Raw genomic sequence first — 24,868 nt, forward strand, 5'->3', positions numbered from 1 at the left:
CTCACACCGGCGCCCGAGCTTCTTATTTTAGAGCATGTGTGGGATACAGTAGACACACAGCAGCACTGAGCAGAAGTCAGAGACCACACAGCATTTTACTGTCCTCTCAAAACATCTAAGAACAATCTCCACACACAGAAACCACACAGAAGCCCAACAAAGGAACATTAAATCCAGCTTTTACATATAAAGTGTGTTTCTGATGTAACCGACCCGCTCAGATCTCTCCCTCTCTCTGGTTTCCATGCCGTCGCTGATCACGGGGCCAACGCCATTCTACGTCAACCTAGTGTTGTTTTAAACTACACCTCAGTGTGTGTGTGTCTCATTCAGGGATTTCCCACAGACTTCCCTGGGGATGCACGACCACACCCCACAAGGAGAGCAGGTGTCACCACTAAATGTCACCCACACACACACACACACACACACACACACACACACACACACAAATACACTCTCTCTGATCTGACCAAATTCCAAATCACTTTGCTTTCACATCAACTACATGGAAATTTTGAACAATGTGTGGACACTAATTCTGTGAAGCAAACATCAGTTGTAAAAAGCGCTTTATAAATAAATCTGATTTGATTTGAAGTTCCCCCTTTGGCCTCGACGTACAGTAACCTGGTGACAGTATGTGTGTGTATGTGTATAAGCCCAGATTAACAGTCACACACACACACTCCCGCCAACACACACCGTTCTCTAAGCTGGAGCATATGCCTCTGGGCCCCCATAACGTCGCCCCCTACCCATAATCCCCCACTAGGGCTCTAATGTGAAGAGGAGAGCTGCAGAAAGGCCACGGCAGGTTGTAAACCCTTACTTCCTCTCTCTCTCTCTCTCTGTGTACTCCATTAATACAGAAAGGTTTGTGTGGATCAATCTGTATTGGTTATATTTAAGAAAGAGCAGGACGTTATGGGAGGAGTCAGTAGGTGAGTCCTAAATCAGGAGCTAGTGTCTGATTGGCTGTAACTGGACGTTATGGGAGGAGTCAGTGGGCAGCTCCTAAATCAGGAGTTGGTGTCTGATTGGCTGTAACTGTACGTTATGGGAGGAGTCAGTGGGTGGGTCCTAAATCAGGAGCTAGTGTCTGATTGGCTGTAACTGGACGTTATGGGAGGAGTCAGTGAGCGGGTCCTAAATCAGGAGCTAGTGTCTGATTGGCTGTAACTGGACGTTATGGAAGGAGTCAGTGGGCGGGTCCTAAATCAGGAGTTGGTGTCTGATTGGCTGTAACTGGACGTTATGGGAGGAGTCAGTGGGCGGGTCCTAAATCAGGAGCTAGTGTCTGATTGGCTGTAACTGGACGTTATGGGAGGAGTCAGTGGGCGGGTCCTAAATCAGGAGCTAGTGTCTGATTGGCTGTAACTAGACGTTATGGGAGGAGTCAGTGGGCGGGTCCTAAATCAGGAGCTAGTGTCTGATTGGCTGTAACTGGATGTTATGGGAGGGGTCAGTGGGCGGGTCCTAAATCAGGAGCTAGTGTTTGATTGGCTGTAGATGTTTCTCTTCTGCAGATTCTCTCCTGATGGCAGGGCTGGTACGGACTGATCTACTGTAGATGGTCTCCTCAGATTCTCCTGCACTGTCTCTGCGTCAGAATCACTCTGACTGACCCCTGCGGGGGGTGTTTGGGAACGGGGGTCTACCTTCTGGTCTCCAGGGGTCTCTGCGTGTCTCAGCTCCCAGTAAAACCAGTGTGATGTGGTCAGTCTGTGAGCAGTGCACTGATCTACACACAACACTCACTGCTGGAGTAGAGCTACAATAGAGGAGTCACACAGTTCCCCCTCAGAGTGTCAGAGTGAGAGTGAGGTGAATCGTATGTCCCTTCACAAAATAGTAAGCGATGTGGACTAAGAACTGGTCGTTTTAAGGCAACAATTTTTTAACAATGGAGGAGAATAGAGTTCAGACACGTTTTAATTCTGTCATGTGACTTAACTCAGAACGGTAGAAAAGCTCATTTCCACATTGTCCTAATTTACACAGTGGAGCAGCAGGTAGTGTCTCTGTCACAGCTCCAGGGTCCTGGAGGTTGTGGGTTTGAGTCCCGGTGTGTTCTCCCCGTGTCTGTGTGGGTTTCCTCCGGGTGACTGTCTGTGAGGAGTGTGGTGTGTTCTCCCTGTGTCTGCGTGGGTTTCCTCCGGGTGCTCCAGTTTCCTCCCACAGTCCAAAACACACGTTGGTAGGTGGATTGGCGAATCAAACGTGTCAGTAGGTGTGTGTGTGAGTGAATGTGAGAGTGTGTGTGTCACCCTCCAGGGTGTGTTCCTGGCTTCCGCCCCGTGATTCTGGAGCGGCTCTGGACCAGACTGTGACTCTGATCAGGATGAAGCTCTGACAGAAAATCAATGAATGAATGAATGAAAGAAAGAAAGAAAAATCTAGAGTCACGCTGATTTTTCTGAACCTGATAATCTTCTTTTAATAAACACAGATTAAAGTTTTTCTGCCTCTGCTTTAAACACCAGTCTTTTCCCCTCGGTTCTGAAAAGCACCTTTTACAAACTGTCCCCAAACTTTTGCCAGGTTGTGTGTATGTGTGTGTGCGCGCGCTCAGAATGGAGAGATAACGATAGAGAAAGAGGGACAGAGAGAGAGAGCGAGGGCGCGAACGAGTGTGATTTAATCTCTATAACATTACCGTTCCTCCATCACTCTCTCGCTCCCGCTTTTCTGTGTCGTTTAGGACTGTTATCTGTTCTGTATCTCATCTATTCATTCAGCACATTAACCGTGGACCAATCACTCGCTTCCGAACTGAATAAATCACAGACGCACACACACACACACACTGCAGTTTAGTGAGAGTGAGTCAGAAAGCTCCAGAGGGCAGATGGAGAAGGCAGTGGAATAAATGCGTGTTATTAAAGTTAACCTGCTAAATATATGAGAGAGAGAGAGAGAGAGAGAGAGAGAGAGAGAGAGAGAGAGAGAGTTAGGACAAGAAAAGTAAAATGTGAAAATCGAAACTAAAAAGAGCAAGTAATGCAAAAGAGAGAGTGACATGAAAGAGAGAGAGAGAAAGAGAGGGGGAGACAGATAGAGAGAGGGGGAGAGACAGAGAGAGAGAGAGAGAGAAAGAGAGGGGGAGACAGATAGAGAGAGGGGGAGACAGACAGAGAGAGAGAGAGAGAAAGAGGGGGAGACAGATAGAGGGGGAGAGAGAGGGGGGGGAGACAGAGAGAGGGGAGAGAGAGATTTGAAAGCAAGAAATGAGAGAACAGAAAATAATAAGAAAAGACTGCAAAATAGGACAGAGAAAAGAGAAAAATACACAGGAGAGAGAGAGAGAGAGAGACAGAGATTGGGACAGGAGAGAGAGAGAGAAGGAAAGAGTAAAGAGAGAAAGAGAGAATAGAAAAGATGAAATGAATGAGGTGCGGTGAAGGGAGAGAGTGATGTGAGGTTCATTACTGTCCCACAGGGAGAATGAATGAATGGTGAAGAGAAGAAAGGAGGCGGCGGATGAATAGACGGAGGGAAGGAAGCGTCTGCTTTGAAATGAGGGTAGATTTTTACCTGGTTTCAGGTTCCTCTCCTCGAGAACCGCCAGCCACTTCGCTCCCGTCCCGAATACAGTGATCCTGCGGGAACACACACACACACAGGGTTCACGAGTCTGGAACCAGCGTTACAGTCAGCAGAACACAGTCAATCCCAGAACACTAGAACCCTTATTAGAACCCTGACTTAAAACACAATGAGTGTCATTCAATCCTTTTAAACCCTTTAAGAGCCTCTTGTGTGAGAACCCTGCAGTTACAACCCTGTCATTAGAACCCATTATTTTTTTTAAATTAACAGAAGAACTCTGTCATTAGAACCCAGTTTCTAGAACCCAGGGAAGAACCCTGTTGTTACAACACTTTCATTAAGACCCAGTTGTTAGAACCCAGTGATTAGAACCCATTCATTATAATCCTGTTGTTAGGATCTTTTTTAACTCTAGTGAGTTTGTGTGTGTATGTGTGTGTGTGTTTTTACAGATTTGTGAGGACCTGTGTTGTCAGTGATGGTTTATGTGATATTTTGTGGTATTTTAAGCACATTTTGTTGGTCCCCCCAACTTCTAACGCTTTGGTGTTCACTACATGAGTGAAATTATTTATTTTGGTCACTGAGGTTAGTGTTAGTGCTGATTAGCTGCAGTATTTATGTCTATGGAAGGTCCTCGTTAAGTTTGGGCGGTCTAAGTATATTAACGTGTACCACAGTATTTAAAAACATGGGGTTTCGCAAAATGAAGGCGGTATTTATGGTGTGTGTGGTGTGTCAAGTTTCTGTTCTGTGTCTTAAGTACAAGACCATCGTTCATTCATGTGCATTTAAGAGAGCCACAGGGAGGGGGCGCTGTGGGAGCTCACTGACTGGGGGGTGGGGGGAACACAAGCCACAAGCTAAACCACAAGTGTCTGTTAGCGGCAGCTGTGCTTCTAAACAGTGTTCCTCCAGCAGCAGGCGCTGAAATGTCTTAAAGTGCTTTAATGTATAAACAAATACTGAATACAACACCGGGGTAACGCTGGCATACCATTAAAATTAACATACAGTCTGTAAACTAAAAACACAAGTGTTACAATGGGTTTTAAGAAGCTTAATTCACTCAATTCCACAATCCACAATCAGATTCTCATTCTAAAATAAAGACAGGAAAAATCGGCGATACGGGCCCTTTAAAATTCTGCAAGGACTCCAGAAGTGAATCGATTCGCTGAAATTGATCCCTCTGGCCTCGCTGACCCGCTGAGGGTCCAATCAGACGGACCATGATGGAAACACTCTGGGCTAAACGTCCAGAGGTCAAAAGGAAGCCCTTTACCACAAGACAATATCTGACCTCCACAAAATGGCCACCTGACACTATTCTGCCGCTGACCACAGCCAGCTTCTGAGGCCAAGTGTGCTCCGTTTTGACGAGCTTTTCAGACTGAGGCTTTCTCAAAGTTTGAGACGACGTGAACAGGTCTGGGGCTTTTCAGAGAAACTAAATACTGATGATGTGTCCAACGCGGACCATTTTCATAGAAAAGCATGAAATATAATGGGATGCGCTGAAGTAGCTGCTTTTAAGGCTACGCTCAACTGCACCACAATGGGGACACTCAGTGAAGTGATGGAGCTCAATCAGACACCTCAGAGTTGGTCTGGAACATCTGATCATGGTCTGGAACCATCAAATCCTCCTTACAGAACAGTTCAAACATCCACAAACATCATTACTGAAGCATTAAATCAAAACAATGCAGTAACGGGGACTTGCTGGTGGAGGAGGTACTCCAGGGAACCTGCTGATTTACATTTGCTGTTGCTTTTGTTAGCTGGCTGCTCATTGATTTCTCCCAGTCACGCCTACTGTTGTAGTCATTCTTATGAAATTCATAGCATTGCTCAGATTTGACTGTAACTATATGGCGGCATGTAGGGTATAAGATTACATCAATTTAAAACAATGCAAATCACATTATTACAATCACAACTAACAGTGTATAAAGATGTGTTTCTCTCAGTTGAATTAATTGAGTGTAAATTGTTTGTCAGCAGATTTACCAAAATGAAAATAAATAAAAGTGAAGTAAAAGAAACTAGTATATAAATATATTAATAAAAACAACATAATTATGTATAAATATATTGTTCTGACTTCATTGATACATGTATTTTCATATTCCTGAGTTTATATACTTTTTTATCATTTATATACACCAGTCGTTCTGATTCTGCTCCGCTTCTGACGTCAAGTGCAAAGACCTTAGAATGGCCCCGCCCCCTCGTCTGAGTCTGTCCAATCACAGTGCTGGACCCATGTTTATGTGAGAGCACAAAGACGAGGTTAAACACAGCAAAACAGACACAACAAGCGCGGAGAAATAAGAGCACTGAGTAAAAACGGAGAAGAAAGAGAACAGAGTGAAAACGGCTAAAAACCAGAGCTTCTGCTCCTCGCTCCTCACTGCTGTGCGCTCGGGGTCGGGGTGAACAGCGAGCGGCTCATTATTATTTAAAGGAACAGGTGCTGAAAGCGGGCGTTCTGAACAGGGCTGTTTACACAGGGGGAGAACACTGCTGTGGGGCTCGGGGGGTTTGGACCAAAGCAGGTCACAGACGTTTCATTAAGAAACAGGACTGTGTTCCACTGTGGAGATGAGGGGGATATGTCCACTTTAAGTGTTTTAAAGCATTAAGAGTAAATGTGGTTTGATCTGAAGACCTATAGAGTACCACTGGGATCGTCGGTTGTGATGTATTTGCAGTTTCCGATTGGGAATGTAATCAGATACAGGCGCCGAGATGGTGATTATTCTTTTGTTTAACTGATTATTTAAAGGATTACCACCTCATTCAATCAGATAAAAAATTAATCAGGATCAGCCTCAGTGTGTTTACACTTTTATCTGAGGTACATATGAGATCTAAACACACATGGACAGTTTCTGTTCTGATGATTAATGGATCATCAGGCCACGTGTAAATGTAGCCAGTTGCTGACTGAGGACTGAAAAGTGGTCCAAAGGAAAGAAAAGAGGAGGAAGGATAAAGAAAGAAAAGTAAGCTGCTGCTCTCATGAGCCGCTGCCATGACAACATCCTGCTTCCATCTCATTGGCGGCAGGTGGCAAGGCGAGGCTGGTAATTGGTTGATTAGAATGGAGGAAGAGCGTCCAGATATTTCTCCCTGTTCGAGCTGAAATGGTCTGTGCATCTCTAAACCTCACTTCAGCATCAAAACTTAAAGGAAACCGCAGACAGTTTTCAACCTAATCTCCATCTGCTGCATCTGTAGAGGTGCTGCATTACCGAGGACAATAACTAAGACACTGAAGTCCAATGTACACACTCCAATGAACAGTAATGATAGACATGTGGTCCTGTAGAACGTCTCCAGGCAGAGGTACATCATCCCTGAACGAATGGTAACTTTCCTGAAGGAAAAAAAGTGTTCTAAACTTAAAAGCAAGACATTTTATTCCCCGCGATTTTAGAGCGTCTTGAAAGGTCCATCCATTAAGAAAATGTCTCATGGTTTACAGAGTTTCTGAGGGGATCCAATGACTTTGAAAAATGACAAATGGAAAAAAACGGAGATACTTAATGAAATACAAATTAAGGCTTAACGTGAGATTTCAAGAGAATGTGTGTGTGTGTGTGCGCTATATTGTTAGCATTATAGTGGTACAATTAAGACTTGTACCTCTTTCACACGTGAAATCTAGAGAATTTCTCAAGAAACTCCAGACTGTCGTGTTCAGAGGTGTCCCAGGAGAGGGTGTTCACACACACAGCTCACAGGGGGAGATTTTCTGTGTGAGACACTCTCTCACAGCGGGAGACGAAACCCATGCTTTAGGTGTTGGGGGTGGAGCCTGTGCAGCACTTGATAGAGAAGCTCCGGAATATTTCCTGCTCTGTTCTCACATGCGCTGACACTGACTTCACCCGGATTCTCTACCACGAGGAGGATAAAGTCCGGATAAGGTCCGGGACAAATGTTGCGGGTCGCTTTCACACACACAGCTCCTCCGGGTAAACTCCGGAACATTTCTTGATTACCGTCCACGCGTGGAGGAGGCATTAGTGAAAAAGAAAGACAGTACTTTTAATTAAAGCAGTCATTTTCACCAGTTATTATCTTCTTACTACAAAAAACCCTCTACACTAACACCTAGTGGCCTGGACATTCAGAGAGTCTGTACTGAGCCTGTTTTAAACATGGCTGCACCCATGGCAGGAAGAGTGAGATCACTGTCCATTTAAAAACATGTATCCCCCAAAATAGTCACTTTACAGAAGGAAAAAAACCTTCTTAACTTTCAGTGGAAGTCAGAGTAAAAAAAGAAATGTAATTGAGAGTAATTCACTTCTCACACGGTGTGACGGACAGCTGCTGTGTTCAAACGATGAAGTAAACTGAACAGCCACAAAAATGGAGATACATGTTAGTAATTTGATACTGGAAGCCTGTGCTAGCATTTCTCCTGCGGTGTTGCTATCAGTGTGTGAAGAGTGGGAGAAGAGGGTTGCATTGACAATCAACACAATGGACAGCACTTTGAACACATTTTATAAGTGGTCAGAAACTTGTAAATAACTCATGAAAGAATAAAGTTACGTTAAAACCAACGTTTTCTTGTGAAATTCACAAAAAGTTTGATGTGTCTCATGACACTCTTCCCATTGAAAAAACAAAAGTTGGATCCAAAATGGCCGACTTCAAAATGGCCACAATTGTCTCATTGCCCTCCCATATACTAATGTGCCACAAACAGGAAGTTAATATCACCAACCATTCCCATTTTATTAAGGTGTATCCATATAAATGGCCCACCTTGTGTATATATAAATATATATATATATATAGATATATTAAAAAGCATAAATATTCACTGTGATGTCAAAGGTAACATGTTTATTTTAGGTAAGCAATTTTAACGGCATTAACGCATTAACAGATTAATCATTAATACATTTCTATGTTACGCTGCCCCTCGTCTGATTCTTTAAAAACAGGACAGAGACACTGCGCCAAATCCTGCGTCGAGTGTTTCATGGATGCAGCAACGCAGTGGAACCTTCCAAAGATCGTTATCCCATTTCACACGGAACGACTGCAGCTGCAGGAAATCTGCGAATTTAAAACCCACCCCGCACCACACGCAGTGTCCAGCGCTCCACTTCAGCACATTTAACTGTGCTCTCACCATCGCCCAAAACACCATGCCGTGTCCAACACAGTCCACAAAAGTGCTTCAGAACCAGTAATAAGTAAAAGCAGTCTGCCGTCCAGACTGAACCGGACTGGGAATGGGTCAGGCTGGTCCACAGGGCTCTGCTCCTCAATGACGTGTCTGTGTTGTTCCACAGTCTAGTGTCGATGCCCATAGCCTTTACAGAGTCGGTCTCCCCTCTTCTAAGAAGGCTTTACACTATAAATGTGTTGGAATTTATTGGTGATTTTATGGAATTCAGCCACAGCACTCTTCAAAAGTCTGGACACATCTTCTCACTAGTCACTGGTGGATTTCAGCTGTTCACTGCATCGTCAAAGCAACAGGGGGCTACTGTGAAGAGTCTAAAGTATAAAACATTCTGGTTTGTGGTTAACACTTTGTTGTTTACTACATGATTCCATTTGTGTTCCTTCATAATTTTAACGTTTTCCACATTCATTTACAACAAAGAAAATGATATAAAACAAAGAAAAATCATTGAATGAGGAAGATGCCCAAACTTTTGACTGGTGCTGTACCTTCACAACATGAGGAAAACGGCCCAAAAACAAAGAAAACCCTCTGAGGGTGTGTCCAAACACTTGATGTGTACTGCACACACTCATTAGTTACTGAGGATGCTGAGCTCCATCACGCCACAAGCCACTGTCCTCAAATCAAGGTGTGGGGGGGGGGGGTTTCCTACTCTCCTCCGAAAGTTACATAGTGCCGTCTCCGCAGTGCTCAGCCTCGTGTAGCAACAGCAGAAGCTCATACGGCTCCATGGAGCATCAGTTATTTTGAAGCTGGACGTTATCCGGAGTTAATCATGAACAACAAAGTTATGTCATTAATTATTGTATCGATTGTTGTATTAATAATGTGCCATCCCTAATCTTTAAAGATAAAAATGAATAAGGATTGCTCCACAGTTGAGATTCAAAAGAAAGCACTCGTCTGAAGCACCTTCTGTCGTCTCTCCATCGACCCGTTCTCCATTTAAACACATTCAGATTCACCTCCACCCCCTCTCTTCTGTTTAAAAGGTACAGGAACCAACAGGAAACAACAACAACTCAAGTCCAAGCCAATTTCCGTAACCCGTAATAATCCAGAACTAAGGACACAGCCATGCTCTACTTTCTCCAGAACACGGGTCCGGAAGGTGCCCACACACTTCTGCATTTGCATGGAGCGTGTGGTGTCTGTCCGATTAAATATCGACCCACTTTAAAACGATGAATCTGGCAGGATCAAAGGGTCCTGATCCGGGGGGCGCTCGGAGAATCGCTTTACACAGAAGGAAACGAGGGAGATGCCATGTTTTATTCATACACACACACACACACACACACACAGGCCACTTTATTGGAAACCTCTCCCGCAGCTCATCTGCTGATGCTCATCTTAGATTTAAGCCCCTACTTGCCAAAGGATTTACAGTAGACTTTTACAGAAAACTCAAAATTAAATGTACATCACACGTCCAAAAATGTGTACACCACCCTCACAGTCACTGAACCGAGTTACTTTAGGCTTTACTCATGTCTGTATGAGGAGGGAGCAGATGCACATGGGCTTAAAGTCCACGCCCAGTGCCAAGCTTGGGTTAGAAGAGTATAAAGTCCCCACCCCCAACAACGAATTGACGGTTTCTTATCTTTAATTAACCACACAGCATCGTTACCTGTCCTCACTATTACCTGACCTCTGGTGAACGCTGCATGCCATCGAATCCTCACAGCAAAGTGTAACTACGTCTAGTGTAGAGCCTCGCAGACAGAGCAGAAGCTGCAGCAAAAAGGAACACACTCCTGAGCAGGTTTCCACAAACATTTCTGCCAAGTAGTGTTCTCCTATGTCCTACATATACACGGGTATATTAATACACACACACACACACACACACACGCCCCAAAAGAGTGAAGTGCACTTCAAGTATATTGAATATAGCTAAAAGCGCTGTAGCTAATGAAAGCAGAATATGTTAACTGTGTGTGTGTGTGTGTGTATTCCCTAAAACTAAGGAGCTAAGGCTGCTCCACCATTGTCTCTATTTTTTACCTCTTTAAAAGAGACAATGAAAACTAAGAATAAAGGATTATATTGCCAGCCAAGAGAACAGTGTGTGTGTGTGTGTGTGTGTGTGTGTGTGTGTGTGTGTGTGTGTGTGGAACAGAAATCTTGCATAAAACACGCACATTCCTGTGCGAGTACTCAGCTATTTGACTGCTCCTCATAAAGCTCAATAACAGATCACTACAATAACTCAAGGCCGAATAGCCGCTGACCAATCAGGGCTCGCAATCTCCACGTTGCCGTAGCGACACGTCACTCATGTAAAGGTCAGAGTGATGGGCGCTGTCACACTGCCAGCCAATTACGCACCAATGACATCATCAGGCCCACGGTGACGACTTTATTACAGTGAAGATGAAACGCACACACACACACAGAGAGACACACACACACACAAACAGACACACACACACACACACACAGAGACACACACACACACAGAGACACACACACACACAGAGACACACACACACACAGAGACACACAGAGAGACAAAGGATCACATATACAGACACTCACTCTTGCTCTCGCTCTCTCTCTCTCCCATGCACACACACACACACACACACGCCCTCACACACAGGTACACGCACGCACACACACACACACACACACACACACACACACACACACACACAAAAACATAAAAACACAAAAACACAGACACTGAAGCCTCAAAGGGTATGAAGAGATACACTTGGTTGATTTACGCATTTGATTTCATTTTATTTTCCAGTTGATACTAATCTCATTGAGACCTACACACACACACGGTTTGTTTATTTTTATTGCAATACTTTCAATACAGACAGCTGCAATACGCAAACAAACCAACAAATGTCAGTGTATTCATCCAGACTGTCGCCTGACCATCATCAAACGCCCTTGTGATATTTGGCCGCATTTGGCAGCGATAAATTACATTTAATTTTTATTCATTGCTAAATACATAGCTTTAAGGTTTGTTTATAAATGGTTAAAGTATTTATAAATCTCCGAGACGGAGGACAAGGCCCAGACCCCGAGACGGAGGACAAGGCCCAGACCCCGAGACGGAGGACAAGGCCCAGACCCCGAGACGGAGGACAAGGCCCAGACCCCGAGACGGAGGACAAGGCCCAGACCACGAGACGGAGGACAAGTAGACAAACACAATTTCTTACCCAAGCTGATCCACCAGGTCCCACAGAACGTTTGGAGTCGGAACCAAAGGAGAACCGTCATAAAGAACCACAGAAGCTCCAACAGCCAGAGAAGAGATCAACCAGTTCCACATCATCCACCCAGTCTACAGAGAGAGAGAGAGAGAGAGAGAGAGAGAGAAAGACAGAGATTTTCAAATATACATTATTTGTTAAATATTATAACCTAACAACAATGATATATATTTTATAACATATTATTGATATTATTTGTCATTGTGACCTACCGTAGTGTAGTAGATGATGACCTCATTACTTGCCATATTGCCATGAAGAATGTGTTCTTTAAGGTGTTGTATTAGAGTGCCCTGGAGAGAGAGAGAGAGAGAGAGAGAGAGAGAGAGAGAGAGATTTCAGTTCTGTTAATCTCTAAATTTCCTTATTTGACATTATGACAGCCAATATGAAATCAGTATTTCCCTTAAAGCAATGAACTGCTCTTTAAAGTTTAAACTATAGGATTAGCTTTAGCACAGGAGCTACACAGTGAAACAATAACAGAGGCTTATGCCTGAGCAGTTAGCAGTAACGCTAAATCACCACAGTGTGTTCAGCAGCGTCTGACAGTACGTAATGAAGAGTCTATTACACACAGAACACTCCACCCCGTCTGAGGGGAGGGCAGGGGATGACTGGGTTAGCGTTATGTCCACTTCCATTATCCGTTAGCTACGTTAGCCTCGTAGCTCCAGTGTTGAAACCAACTTCGACTAAACTATGTTCATAATCCGTAACATGGAAAATCAGCTCACTGGTAAAGACACAGCTTCTTGGGACATATGCGAAATTTCAGGCACCGAAACAAGCTGTTTATTTTTGCATAATTTAAAAAAGTCATTCTCTCCCTCGTCTCCACAGAGGAACACAGTTCTGTTTCTTAATGAAACGTCTGTGACCTGCTTTGGTCCAAACCCCACGAGCCCCACAACAGTGTTCTCCCCCTGTGTAAACAGCCCTGTTCAGAACGCCCGCTTTCAGCACCTGTTCCTTTAAATGACAATGAGCCGCTCGCTGTTCACCCCGACCCCGAGCGCACAGCAGTGAGGAGCGAGTAGCAGAAGCTCTGGTTTTTAGCCGTTTTCACTCTGTTCTCTTTCTTCTCCGTTTTTACTCAGTGCTCTTATTTCTCCGCGCTCGTTGTGTCTGTTTTGCTGAGTTTAACCTCGTCTTTGCGCTCTCACATAAACACGGGTCCAGCGCTGTGATTGGACAGACTCAGCGAGGGGGCGGGGCCATTCTAAAGTCACCGCACTTGACGTCAGAAGAGGAGCAAAATCCGAACGGATTGTTTTCTCGGGCAGTGCACTGAAAACTGACTTTGTGCCTCTTGTTTCACAGTGTGTGGGTTGGTGGGCTTATAATATGTCCTCTTAAAGTAAAACCCCACAAACTGTGTATGTGAAATTGTCTGAAAATGTACTGGGGATCTCAAAACATTAACAAGGCCTTTAGTTTTTGGATTAAAAGCCTGTCCTCATTCAGAGTGATGCGGGGCTGGTCTCTCAGGAGCGGAAAGGGCCACCGAGTCTTTAATTCAGAGCAAAGGGAGGAGAATTTGTGCGTTTCATTATTCACTGCTTTAATTTTGCCAGTTAAATAAAGTTTGCCGGTCGATGAAGCAGCTTAGAGAGATTCCAGAGCAGAATCAAAGCTAAGCGTGACTCACCGTTTAACTCCAGGTCAAATAAAACACGGTCCTGCTCCGAGGGAACACTTAAGCCTGCAGCAGTTCATTTAAATCAGGAATTTTTTTACAATAACAAAGCTCCCGTGGACGCCCCGGAACACCACAGAGAGGAAAACTCAGCTAAAACAGCTCCGACAGCAATAACCACTAACCTGTCACATAAAGCTGCAGATTTAAAGCATTACCGCGGTGTTTATTTAGAAAAGCTTGGCTAAAAAGCTGAGTTCGGGACGAAGAGGAGGTGGAACACACACATTACAATTAAAACCTCTTATCTCCGTTCCCTAATATTTACACCGACCCCAATATTATCACAGACTTAACGTGGCGAGACACAGCAAACACTAAATATTTATTCATGATGCAGTTATACAACACCACAAACATTATTAGAATGATAATTGAGTGAGACGACTGGTCATTATTCGTTCAGAACCTTATTACAGTGCATTATTCGTCTTAATGTTGTAATATTTCAGACGGGAAACGGACGCACCTCCATTTACAGAGAGGCATTCGTTTCCTCCGCTCTGTGCTTACGGACACACACTTGTTAATAGGGCATTGTTGTGAGGATTTGATGGCATTCAGTGAGGTCAGGTGCTGATGTCCAGGGATTAGTTCTGGGCCCAGAACCCCAGCGCTACTCATCCCACAGCTATTGGGTGGAGCTCCTTCACTTCACCGTTTCACTGCTCCACTGCTTCAGGGTTTAAACCCCTGGGGCCATGGTGACTTTAGGCTCATGTACAGCTGCTCCAGAGTCTCTTGGTTTGTTTCCTGTGTTTCTATAGAGATTTACACACTGTACACAGTGATACAGTCATCACTCAACACAAAGGGGTGTCTGCAAACTTTCTGACAAAGCGCGTGAGCCCATTTTCTGAGGACGTATAACAAGTTGTGTGTGTGATTTTGCACGCGTTTATGAGTGTGTATGTGCATGTATGAGTGTGTGTGCACGTGTGTGTGTGTATGCTCCACAGTTCTGTGTAATTTTTTCGCAGCTTTGTCTGTCGGCTTTAGCGGCATTTGTGTCTAATATGTCTCTCGCCAGCTGGATAATTAGAGCCCTATACGTGTATGAACACACACACACACACACACACACACACAGACTCCCACACTCGATGGGTAATTAAGGTTGTGTGTATGAAAACAGTGGCAGGCTGAGGCTCTTAGAGGGCGGATAATTACAGTCTGTGTGTGTGTGTGTGTGTGTGTGTATGTGTGTGTTATAGCACTGTCACACCGAGGAGTGTGATGATGATGATGATGATGATGAGGATGATGCAGGCTCTCATGTCCCTCGTCCACTTAAAGCGACTTTTGAGGAGTAATTAAGGGCCGTGTCTGGACCTTGTGGTTTCCGTGACCATTACCCACACGTAACTAAGCCAACTTTAGCGCCGCGGTTCACGCGTAATTGCAGTGATACACTGCTTTTCTGTTTTGCTTCTGAACTTGGCTTTGAAGTGAATCGATGACTGAAACTAAAGTGCGAGTGAAAGTGCGGAATATCAGCTTTAATTCGAGGCCATTTGTGCCCAGATGGGGCGAGATGTAGCGATGGAACAGGTCTTTTCAAGGGGATTATAGTCATTTTCATCACCAGGCTCCGCCCATAAATGCATTTCCTTCAAAGCTATGGAAAAACAGTCAGAGTGTTACTAAAGTCTCAAGGCCTTTTTGGGAGGGAATTCTAATCCCCATCGTTAGGTACAACTCCAAGACTAATGTGAACATGCTTCCTCTACCACTGCCATCAAAGTCACTGGTGTTCAACACGCTTAGAGGAGAGCACTAATCCCCAGGAGGGAGGGAGGGAGAGAGAGAGAGAAAGTCAGAGAGAGCTGGAGAGAGCGAGAGAGAGAGAGAGAGAGAGAGAGAGAGAGATTGAGAGAACAAGACAGAGACAGAGAGAGAGATGGAAACACAGACAGACAGAGAGAGATGGAGAGAGCGAGACAGAGACAGAGAGAGAGAGATGGAGAGAGCGAGAGAGAGAGAGAGATGGAGAGAGCGAGACAGACAGACAGACAGAGAGAGAGAGAGAGAGAGAGACAGAAAGAGAGATGGAGAGAGTGAGACAGACAGACAGACAAACAGACAGAGAGAGAGACAGAGAGAGACAGAAAGAGAGAGATGGAGAGAGCGAGACAGACAGACAGAGAGCGAGACAGAGAGCGAGACAGACAGACAGAGACAGAAAGACAGAGACAGTGGGAGAGAGAGAGAGAGAGAGAGACTGGAGCATCACCAGGGTTGTTGTAAACAGATCTCAGACCTCGGCCCCTCTCAGGAGGGAGATATATTTTTATGCATTAATGGTCACACTGTTTTTAGAAGCGTAATCAATGTTTTAATGTTTCTTTTGTTGTTTATTTATTAGAAAAATGAAGACGTCTTGATTGTGAGATGTAAACACCATAGGATACTGCATGTTAATGAAGCTAGGTTTGTTTATTTCCAAAACTGACTGGGAATACAACACCAACCCTTATTCAATTTCACTTTTCCAGTCCGGTGCTTCACTGGCTCCTGCTGTTTTAACCTCGCTAGCTACTTCATGTTCGAACGTTTGTAGACACCCCTTAAAGAGCATTTAAAGCAACGCTAGGTCGTATTTTTCCTTTAACTGACATCTTCAAAATCATCGTGATGCTCCACTGAGGTGTAATAACGAGAATGGTGCCACTGTCATTGCTACCCCAGGGCCAGCAACTGCACTATGTAACTTTTGGAGGAGGACTGTGCTGTAATGGTTATTCACACTCTGCAGCTGTAGGTGTAGCTCGGGAGCAAAAACACCAAACCTTACCTAGTGTTCCTTTAAACGTTAAATGATAGGGACACTGCTTATGAGCCTAAGGTCACCACACCCAGTGCCAAGAGCGGCCCAGAGAGGTACAGGTTCCTCCAGGGCTGTGGAGCAGTGGAACCGTGTTCTTCGGAGTCACGGCATCACGGTAGAGCCCTACCCAGTACCTTTGGGATGGTCTGGAGTTGTGTTTGTGATTCAGAATGAACCAATCCAACATCACGTGTTCTCACTAACATCTGTGTGCCATCAAATCCTCACAGAAATGCTCTGTGAGAAGAGTAGAGACTGTTACTGCAGCAAAGAGAAACAATATCTCTGTCAATATCCTCATTTCAACCCAAGACCCAAGATGAACCTCTGTCTCTTTCTGTAATAAAGTAACTGCAGTGAAAATGTCCAAAAATGTGGAAACGATGTGTTTATACACAGTGTTGTCTTCCTCAATTCTCCAGCTTCACGTTCAGGTTCAAACATGCTCTGATTGTGAATGAAATTCTCCAGGATTGGGAGTGTGAGGAATTACTGATGATGAGCGCAGGATGTCTGTTTCTGCTCTCTCTCTCTCTCTCTCGCACACACACACACACACACACACACACACACACACCCCTCCCTCTCAATTTTTCTGGTGGACTTTTACTGCCATCTAGAGGCCATTACCAGCTACAGGACACTTCAGATGTCTGTGTTCCTCCACATTATTATCAGACGTCTGTGTTCCTCCACATTATTATCAGACGTCTGTGTTCCTCCACATTATTATCAGACGTCTGTGTTCCTCCACATTACAATCAGACGTCTGCGTTCCTCCACATTACAATCAGACGTCTGCGTTCCTACACATTACAATCAGACGTCTGCGTTCCTCCACATTACAATCAGACGTCTGCGTTCCTCCACATTACTATCAGACGTCTGCGTTCCTCCACATTACTATCAGACGTCTGCGTTCCTCCACATTACTATCAAACGTCTGCGTTCCTCCACATTACTATCAAACGTCTGCGTTCCTCCACATTACTATCAAATGTCTGCGTTCCTCCACATTACTATCAGACGTCTGCGTTCCTCCACATTACAATCAGACGTCTGCGTTCCTCCACATTACTATCAGACGTCTGCGTTCCTCCACATTACTATCAGACGTCTGCGTTCCTCCACATTACTATCAGACGTCTGCGTTCCTCCACATTACTATCAAACGTCTGCGTTCCTCCACATTACTATCAAACGTCTGCGTTCCTCCACATTACTATCAAACGTCTGCGTTCCTCCACATTACTATCAAATGTCTGCGTTCCTCCACATTACTATCAGACGTCTGCGTTCCTCCACATTACTATCAGACGTATGCGTTCCTCCACATTATTATCAGACGTCTGCGTTCCTCTACGTTATCAGACGTCTGCGTTCCTCTACGTTATCAGACGTCTGCGTTCCTCCACGTTATCATCAGACGTCTGCGTTCCTCCACGTTATCATCAGACGTCTGCGTTCCTCCACGTTATCATCAGACGTCTGCGTTCCTCTACGTTATTATCAGACGTCTGCGTTCCTCCACGTTATTATCAGATGTCTGTGTTCCTCCGCGTTACTATCAGACGTCTGTGTTCCTCCGCGTTACTATCAGACGTCTGTGTTCCTCCGCATTATCATCAGACGTCTGTTTTCTTCTACATTATTACATTATTATCAGATATCTCTGGGATCCCCTATATCAGTGGTTCCTAAAGTGTTGGCACAGCAAGGCAAAATCATTTATATATTACGCATGTCACTTGTAATAATTCCCCTGTAAATGTGAATTATAAATGTATTTTTGCGTTCAATAAAAAGCTGCATGTTTGTGTGAATTATCTGGCGTTCAAATAAGGTTCAAAGTGTGTTTTTTTTGTGGTTGCTTGTAAGGGATAATTGTAATTAAAAATTCAAACATTCTCCTGCTCTTTTTATTAAAAAACAAGTGTTGCCCACTCCTCAGTAAGAAAACAGATATTGGCTGTTGTAAAAATCGCTAAATTATGTCATCACCTACTTTGCAAAATATCAGCATACAGCTATAGTTTATTGTACAAGTCAGAGCCGTAACGCGATGGAGCCTCGTGGGCCAGAGTTCCTCTCCCTTCTGAGATCCATCATTTTCATCATCATTAATTGTATCCTGTGAAACTACACGCCCTCTTCTGAATAAACAGGTTTTGCACCGATTCAGGGTTTAAATACTAATCACAATCTGGTCCTGATGTCGAAGAGGACTGAGTGTTTATTCTAGAAATCTGTACCATAGTTTGACTTCAGCAACACACTGCATTCCTCAATTACACCGTGGTTGTGTCTGCCCCATTATACGTGCAGCGAATTATTCCAACATTATTCTCCAAATCATTGCAACATTATTCTCCAAATTATTCCAACATTATTTTCCAAATTATTCCAACATTATTCTCCAAATTATTCCAACATCATTCCAACATTTATTTCCAAATTATTCCAACATTATTCTCCAAATCATTGCAACATTATTCTCCAAATTATTCCAACATCATTCCAACATTTATTTCCAAGTTATTCCAACATTATTCTCCAAATTATTCCAACATTATTCTCCAAATCATTCCAACATTATTCCAACATTATTTTCCAAATTATTCCAACATTATTCTCTAAATCATTCCAACATTATTCTCCAAATCATTCCAACATTATTCTCCAAATCATTCCAACATTATTCTCCAAATTATTCCAAGATTTTTCTCAGAATTCTGACTTTTTTTCTCTGAACCCCCCCCCACCCCCCACCCCCCCAATGCCTGGTTATAAAACTCAGTCGTACTGAAATAGACCATCGCTTCTCAAAATAACTTCATGACTTTAATGCTTTGTCTAGACTCACATTTACATAAATCAGTTTTGTTAAATTTTAGAAAATCAAATTTAATAAAAGACTGATGTGGGGTGGAATTGCTAACTCTACGTCTAACTGCCCTCCTTTATCCGGGCTTGGGACCGGCAAAGTGACGTTAAAACAGACACTCTGGCAGAGTTACTTCATATTTTTAATTATGTTTCACTAAATTGGGTCCAGTTCCAACCTCCAGATATCAAACCACATCAGACACCTGTGTTCCTCCACATCTCCCTGGGTTCTCCTACAACAGCGCCACCTAGAGTGGACAGCGTGGAGCTACTGCAGGGGAAGAGCAGCCCCGGTTCGAGTAACAGAACAGTAACTTTAGAGGAAGGAAAAAACGTTCTTAACCTTCAATGGAAATCGATGTAAAATGATTTTATTCAGAATCATTTTGGAGCGTTTCTATTGGTTCCTTCAATAAACAAAAATAGAGAAACATGTCTTTCTCTGGACAGTGACAAAAGGTAAGTAATGAAAGTCACTTGTAATAACTCCACCGTAAATTTGACCTCTTACTTTGCTTTGTTTGTTAATAAGAAGTTGCAGTTTGGTAAGAATCCGTGTTTAAATAAGATTCCAGTTGAAATCTGAGGCTTAAACATCCTTTATTCTGATTTACAAAAGGGGGTCACTGCTGAAGAAGCACTGTCCCACAGTTTCTCTGAGATATATATAATTAGCTACAATATTTCTGATCTTAACGTACCAGGCTGCAGCCAGAAACCCTGAAAGATCCTCCTCCCCCTCCTCCTTCTTCTCCTCCTCCCCCTCCCCCTTCTTCTCCATCTCCTCCTCCCCCACCTCCTAAATCTCCTCCTTCTCCTCCTCCTCCTCCTACCCCTCCCTCTCCTCCTCCTCCATCTCCTCCTTCTCCTCCTCCTCCTCCTCCTCCATCTCCTACCCCTCCCTTTCCTCCTCCTCCATCTCCTCCTTCTTCTCCTCCTCCATCTCCTCCTCCTCCTCCATCTCCTCCTCCTCCCCCTCCATCTCCTCCTCCCTCTCCTCCCCCTCCCTCTCCTCCATTTCCTCCTTCTCCTCCACCTCCCTCTCCTCCCCCTCCATCTCCCCTTCTCCTCCCCTCCTCCTTCTTCCTCCTCCTCCTCTTCCTCCATCTCCTCCTCCATCTCCCCTCCCTCTCCTCCTCCTCCTCCTCCATCTCCCCTCCCTCTCCTCCTCCTCCTCCTCCTCCCTCCATCTCCCCTCCATCTCCCCTCCCTCTCCTCTTCCTCCATCTCCTCCTCCATCTCCCCTCCCTCTCCTCCTCCTCCATTTCCTCCTTCTCCTCCTCCGCCCCCTCCCTCTCCTCCTCCATTTCCTCCTTCTCCTCCTCTTTCTCCTCCTCCTCCCCTCCTCCTTCTTCTCCTCCTCTTCCTCCATCTCCTCCTCCTTCCCCTCCATCCCTCTCCTCCTCCCCCTCCTCCTCCATCTCCTCCTTCTTCTCCTCCTCCACCTCGTCCCCCTCCCCCTCCTTCTTCTCCTCCTCCTCCCCCTCCCTCTCTACCTCCTCCACATCCTCCTTCTCCTCCCCCTCCTCCTCCTTCTCCTCCCCTCCTCCTCCTCCTCCGCCTCCTCCTTCTCCTCCTCCCCCTCCCTCTCCTCCTTCTCCTCCCTCTCCTCCTTCTCCTCCCTCTCCTCCTTCTCCTCCCCCTCCTCCTTCTCCTTTAGAGGTGTGGTTTTAGGAGAATGTGGGGATTGACTCTGATCTGACAATGGTTTCCCTCTCCTCGAGTCCTCCACAATCTTTCATTGGTAGAAAAGGTATAGAAAGGGAGGGGAGAAAGGGACCAGTGGGAAAAGTTTTCTGACACATCCTCTGTGTTCTGCTAAGACACCTTTATAAAATACACACTTTAAAGGGGACCCCAATTCCCCTCCCCTTTTCACATATTCTCCCCCTTTCTAAATAGCCCTGTTCAGAACTGGACTGTGAATGGACAGACTCAGACAAGGGGGCGGAGCCAATCTAAAGTCTCGGAGCAGAGCAGGAGCAGAGCAGGATCAGAGCGACTCTTTTATCCTGTGTTTTCTGACTCTGGCAGCACACAGAACACTGACTGGGGTCTTGTTTCGTGTTGTCGTGTGTGGGTTGGTGGCCTCCAGATTCACACTTTAATGTGAACATGCACCGAACAAGGGAGTTTTTCATAATATGTCTCCACCAACACACACACACACACACACACAGTCTCACTCACCCCTGCGGAGTGCACCATACACTTGGGGGCTCCAGTTGTCCCGGATGAGTACATGATGAAAAGCGGGTGAGAGAATGGAAGCTGTTCAAACTCCAGCTGAGGAAACTGATCTCCTTCTTACCCAGAGCCAGGAAGTCCTCCAAAAAGACACTGAGAGAGAGAGAGAGAGAGAGAGAGAGAGAGAGAGAGAGTGTAATACTACAACTGGAGGAGTCTCAGAGAGGGAGGGAGGGAGAGTTTTTTTTTTTTTTTTTGAGTTTTTAAACAAACTTAATCACTATTTTTACAAAAAGAAAAAATCAGGAATTAAATTCAGTTCTTATTTTAAAAGGTCAGAAAAAAATAAAACACCACCCTCTGTGGTGCACAGAGCCCCATCGTAGCTCCCATACATTCATAAAACTGTCCAAGTTCTTCATCATTTTATAAAACAAAAAATCCACTCTTATTCTGGATTTCACCAACCCTTTAAAAATCAGACAGACATCACTATTCAACCCAGAGTCCAGTTTTTTCTTCCTGCTAAAATAAATGGCATTTTTTGGCTTGACCCACAATGAAGTTCAACAACTGACACTTTTTCCTTCTCTTCTGAGAGTACTGAACACCACAGATAAAAACATGAAGATTAAAACATTCACCAAAATTTTGAAAAAGTGAAGTTAAAATCTTAAATAAGGCGTTCAGTCTAAAACACTGTGTAAAACAATGGAACACTGTTTCTCTTAAAGAGCAAAAAGGACACTCCAAAGACACAGTGGGGTTTAAAATGGACACAAACGCATTGACAGCGACAATACCATGTAAAATTCTCCACTGCAGATCCCCAGCTGACTTGGTCAATGGTGGTTTATAGAGTGCCCTCCAGGCAGGCTTCACGTCACTGGCGAGGCCAAAATGAGCTCGCCAGGGCGTATCCACCTGGCCGGTCAGTTCAGTCTGATTTAACATTTTCACACACCCTTTATACAACACGCGTGCAGAAAGACCGTCAAAACGCAGTTCGCTCAAACCCCCAGAGTTCAGCAGGGGGCTCCCAGAGTCAGGAGCCGGGAGTCTGGGGCTGATCCACAGACCGGGGAAGGGCTCCTCTGTTTCACTCTCGCAGAGGAGATCAGAGCAAAGTCATTAAAAGTGTTGTTTAAAACAGAAATGTCTCTGGCTCCAGTGACTCCTACTACCACATCGTCTGCATACGCAGCTAAATAAAACCGAGGGATGTTCTCAGCCATTACAACTCCACTGAGGTTTCTCCTCACATAGTGGAGCATTGGCTCAATGGCCAGAGCATACAGCATCCCCGACAATGAACAGCCCTGTCTGACTCCCCTCTGCACAGTGAAAGGGGCACACAAACCACCATTGACCTTCAATACACTCTCAATGTCCTCGTAAAGCACCTTTATCATGGAAGTAAAACCCTGGTGAGAAACCAAAAGCATCAAAAGTATTCCACAAATACTGATGCTCCACTCTGTCAAAGGTTTTTTCCTGATCTAAAGAGAGGAGCCCAAAAGGGGGCCCCGACCCAGACCCTTCCAAAATGTCTCTAATAAGCGAGATATTATCATGGATCGATCTGCCAGGGACGCAGTAAGCCTGATCCGTGTGTGTGACCTGCCCCATCACCTCCTTTAGGCGATTCGCCAGGACTTTAGAGAGGACTTTATAATCAACGCACAGCAAACTCACAGGCCTCCAGTTTTTTACCTCGCTGAGGTCGCCTTTCTTGGGCAGCAGGGCGAGGACCGCTCTCCTGCAGCTCAACGGCAGTCGTCCTCCGACCAGGCTGTCATTGAGCACAGCCAGCAAATCCCCCCCCACCACGTCCCAAAAAGACTTATAAAACTCAACCGGGAGGCCATCGATGCCCGGAGCCTTCCCTGTTGCCATGCTTTGCAATGCTCTCTGTAGTTCCTGCATGGTTATCACCCGCTCTAGCTCCTCGTTCTGTTCGGGTGATACCTGCGGTAGTCCGTCATAGAACTGCTGTGAGATTAACCTGTCCTCTCTATACTCACTAGAGTACAGCTCCGAAAAAAAGCCCACAGCCCGCCTTCTGATCTCCGCTGGGTCCGTCAGCTCCCGGCCGTCAGCGGAGCGGAGGCAGTGAATGAACCTGCTCTGTCCGTTCTTTTTCTCCAGACTGAAGAAAAACTTTGATGGGGCATCCATCTCAGAAATGTGTTGGAAACGAGATCTGATCAATGCTCCCTGCGCTCTCACCCCCAGCAGATCTGCCAAAGATGTTTTTTTATTTTGAAGTGTCTGGATGTGGCCCTGTTCCCCACTGGACTCCACCAAATTCTGAAGAAAAACTATCTCCTTCTCAAGCTCAGTGACAGAGTGTTTGATGCTGTTGGTGACATTGAGAGTGTATTGTTTACAAAACATCTGGATCTGCACTTTGCCGATGTCCCACCACCGCTGCAGAGACTCAAACCTGTCCCTGTTCAACCTCCACGTGTCCCAAAAAAAATTAAAACAAGTTTTAAAATGAAGATCATCCACTAGGGTCGTGTTAAAATGCCAGTACGCACTTTTAGACTTGACAGAGTTTATATAAACACTACTGATCACCAGAGAGTGATCAGTGAACCCCACAGGTAAAATACTGCAGTTTTTAAAAACCTGAGACTGGTGTTTAAAACAATAAAACCTGTCTAATCTAGCCAGAGAAATAAACCCCTCCCAAGTGTGTGCCCATGTGTATTGTCGAACCGTGCCATGTTTATTTCTCCACACATCCGTCAGATCATGTTTCTCAATCAAATCATTTAAAACGCGTCTGGAAGCAGGATCAGGTTCAATATGATTCTTGTCTAAAACGAGGAAGTGCAGTTAAAACCACCCCCTACCACCAGGTAATGATCAGTGTCACACTTTTCTATTGTCTCAGAAAGCTTCGCCAGAAAAGCACACCTCTCCCTCGGCAGCACAGGCGCATAAACACACACTAAAACCAGGTGAACCTTCTCAAAACTAGCTGTGATTTTTAAAAGCCGTCCCTCCACCACTTCCTCGTAAACATAAGACTGTGGTAAAAAGCCTTTGAGAAGAGCACAGCTACTCCAGCAGTGGCGGAACTCCCGTGTCCCATCACCACCGTGCCCCCCCACTTCCTGTGCCAGTCTGCCTCATTCCACCTGTCGCTGTGTGTCTCCTGTACCATAGCAACGTCCACCCGTTTAAACCTCAGCAGCTCGAACAGCGCCGCTCTTTTCCTCACGTAATCTGATAGAGTGTGT

At 45.0% G+C, this 24,868-nt stretch overlaps 1 protein-coding gene across 1 annotated transcript in view; it reads right to left on the reverse strand.

Moving 5' to 3' along the window:
- Positions 1–24,868, reverse strand: part of LOC136678423 (acetoacetyl-CoA synthetase-like) — a 63,359-nt gene that overhangs the window by 18,080 nt on the left and 20,411 nt on the right. Inside the window, exons 6-13 of the mRNA XM_066656478.1 lie at positions 24,740–24,854; positions 23,238–24,078; positions 22,697–23,041; positions 22,421–22,559; positions 21,621–21,733; positions 12,231–12,311; positions 11,965–12,089; positions 3,538–3,602 (exon numbers count right to left, since the gene is read on the reverse strand). Of these exons, the coding sequence (XP_066512575.1) occupies positions 3,538–3,602; positions 11,965–12,089; positions 12,231–12,311; positions 21,621–21,733; positions 22,421–22,559; positions 22,697–23,041; positions 23,238–24,078; positions 24,740–24,854 (1,824 nt within the window). The remainder of the gene's footprint in view (positions 1–3,537; positions 3,603–11,964; positions 12,090–12,230; positions 12,312–21,620; positions 21,734–22,420; positions 22,560–22,696; positions 23,042–23,237; positions 24,079–24,739; positions 24,855–24,868) is intronic.

The sequence above is a fragment of the Hoplias malabaricus genome, chromosome Y (assembly GCF_029633855.1).
Source record: "Hoplias malabaricus isolate fHopMal1 chromosome Y, fHopMal1.hap1, whole genome shotgun sequence".
Taxonomy (NCBI): domain Eukaryota; kingdom Metazoa; phylum Chordata; class Actinopteri; order Characiformes; family Erythrinidae; genus Hoplias; species Hoplias malabaricus.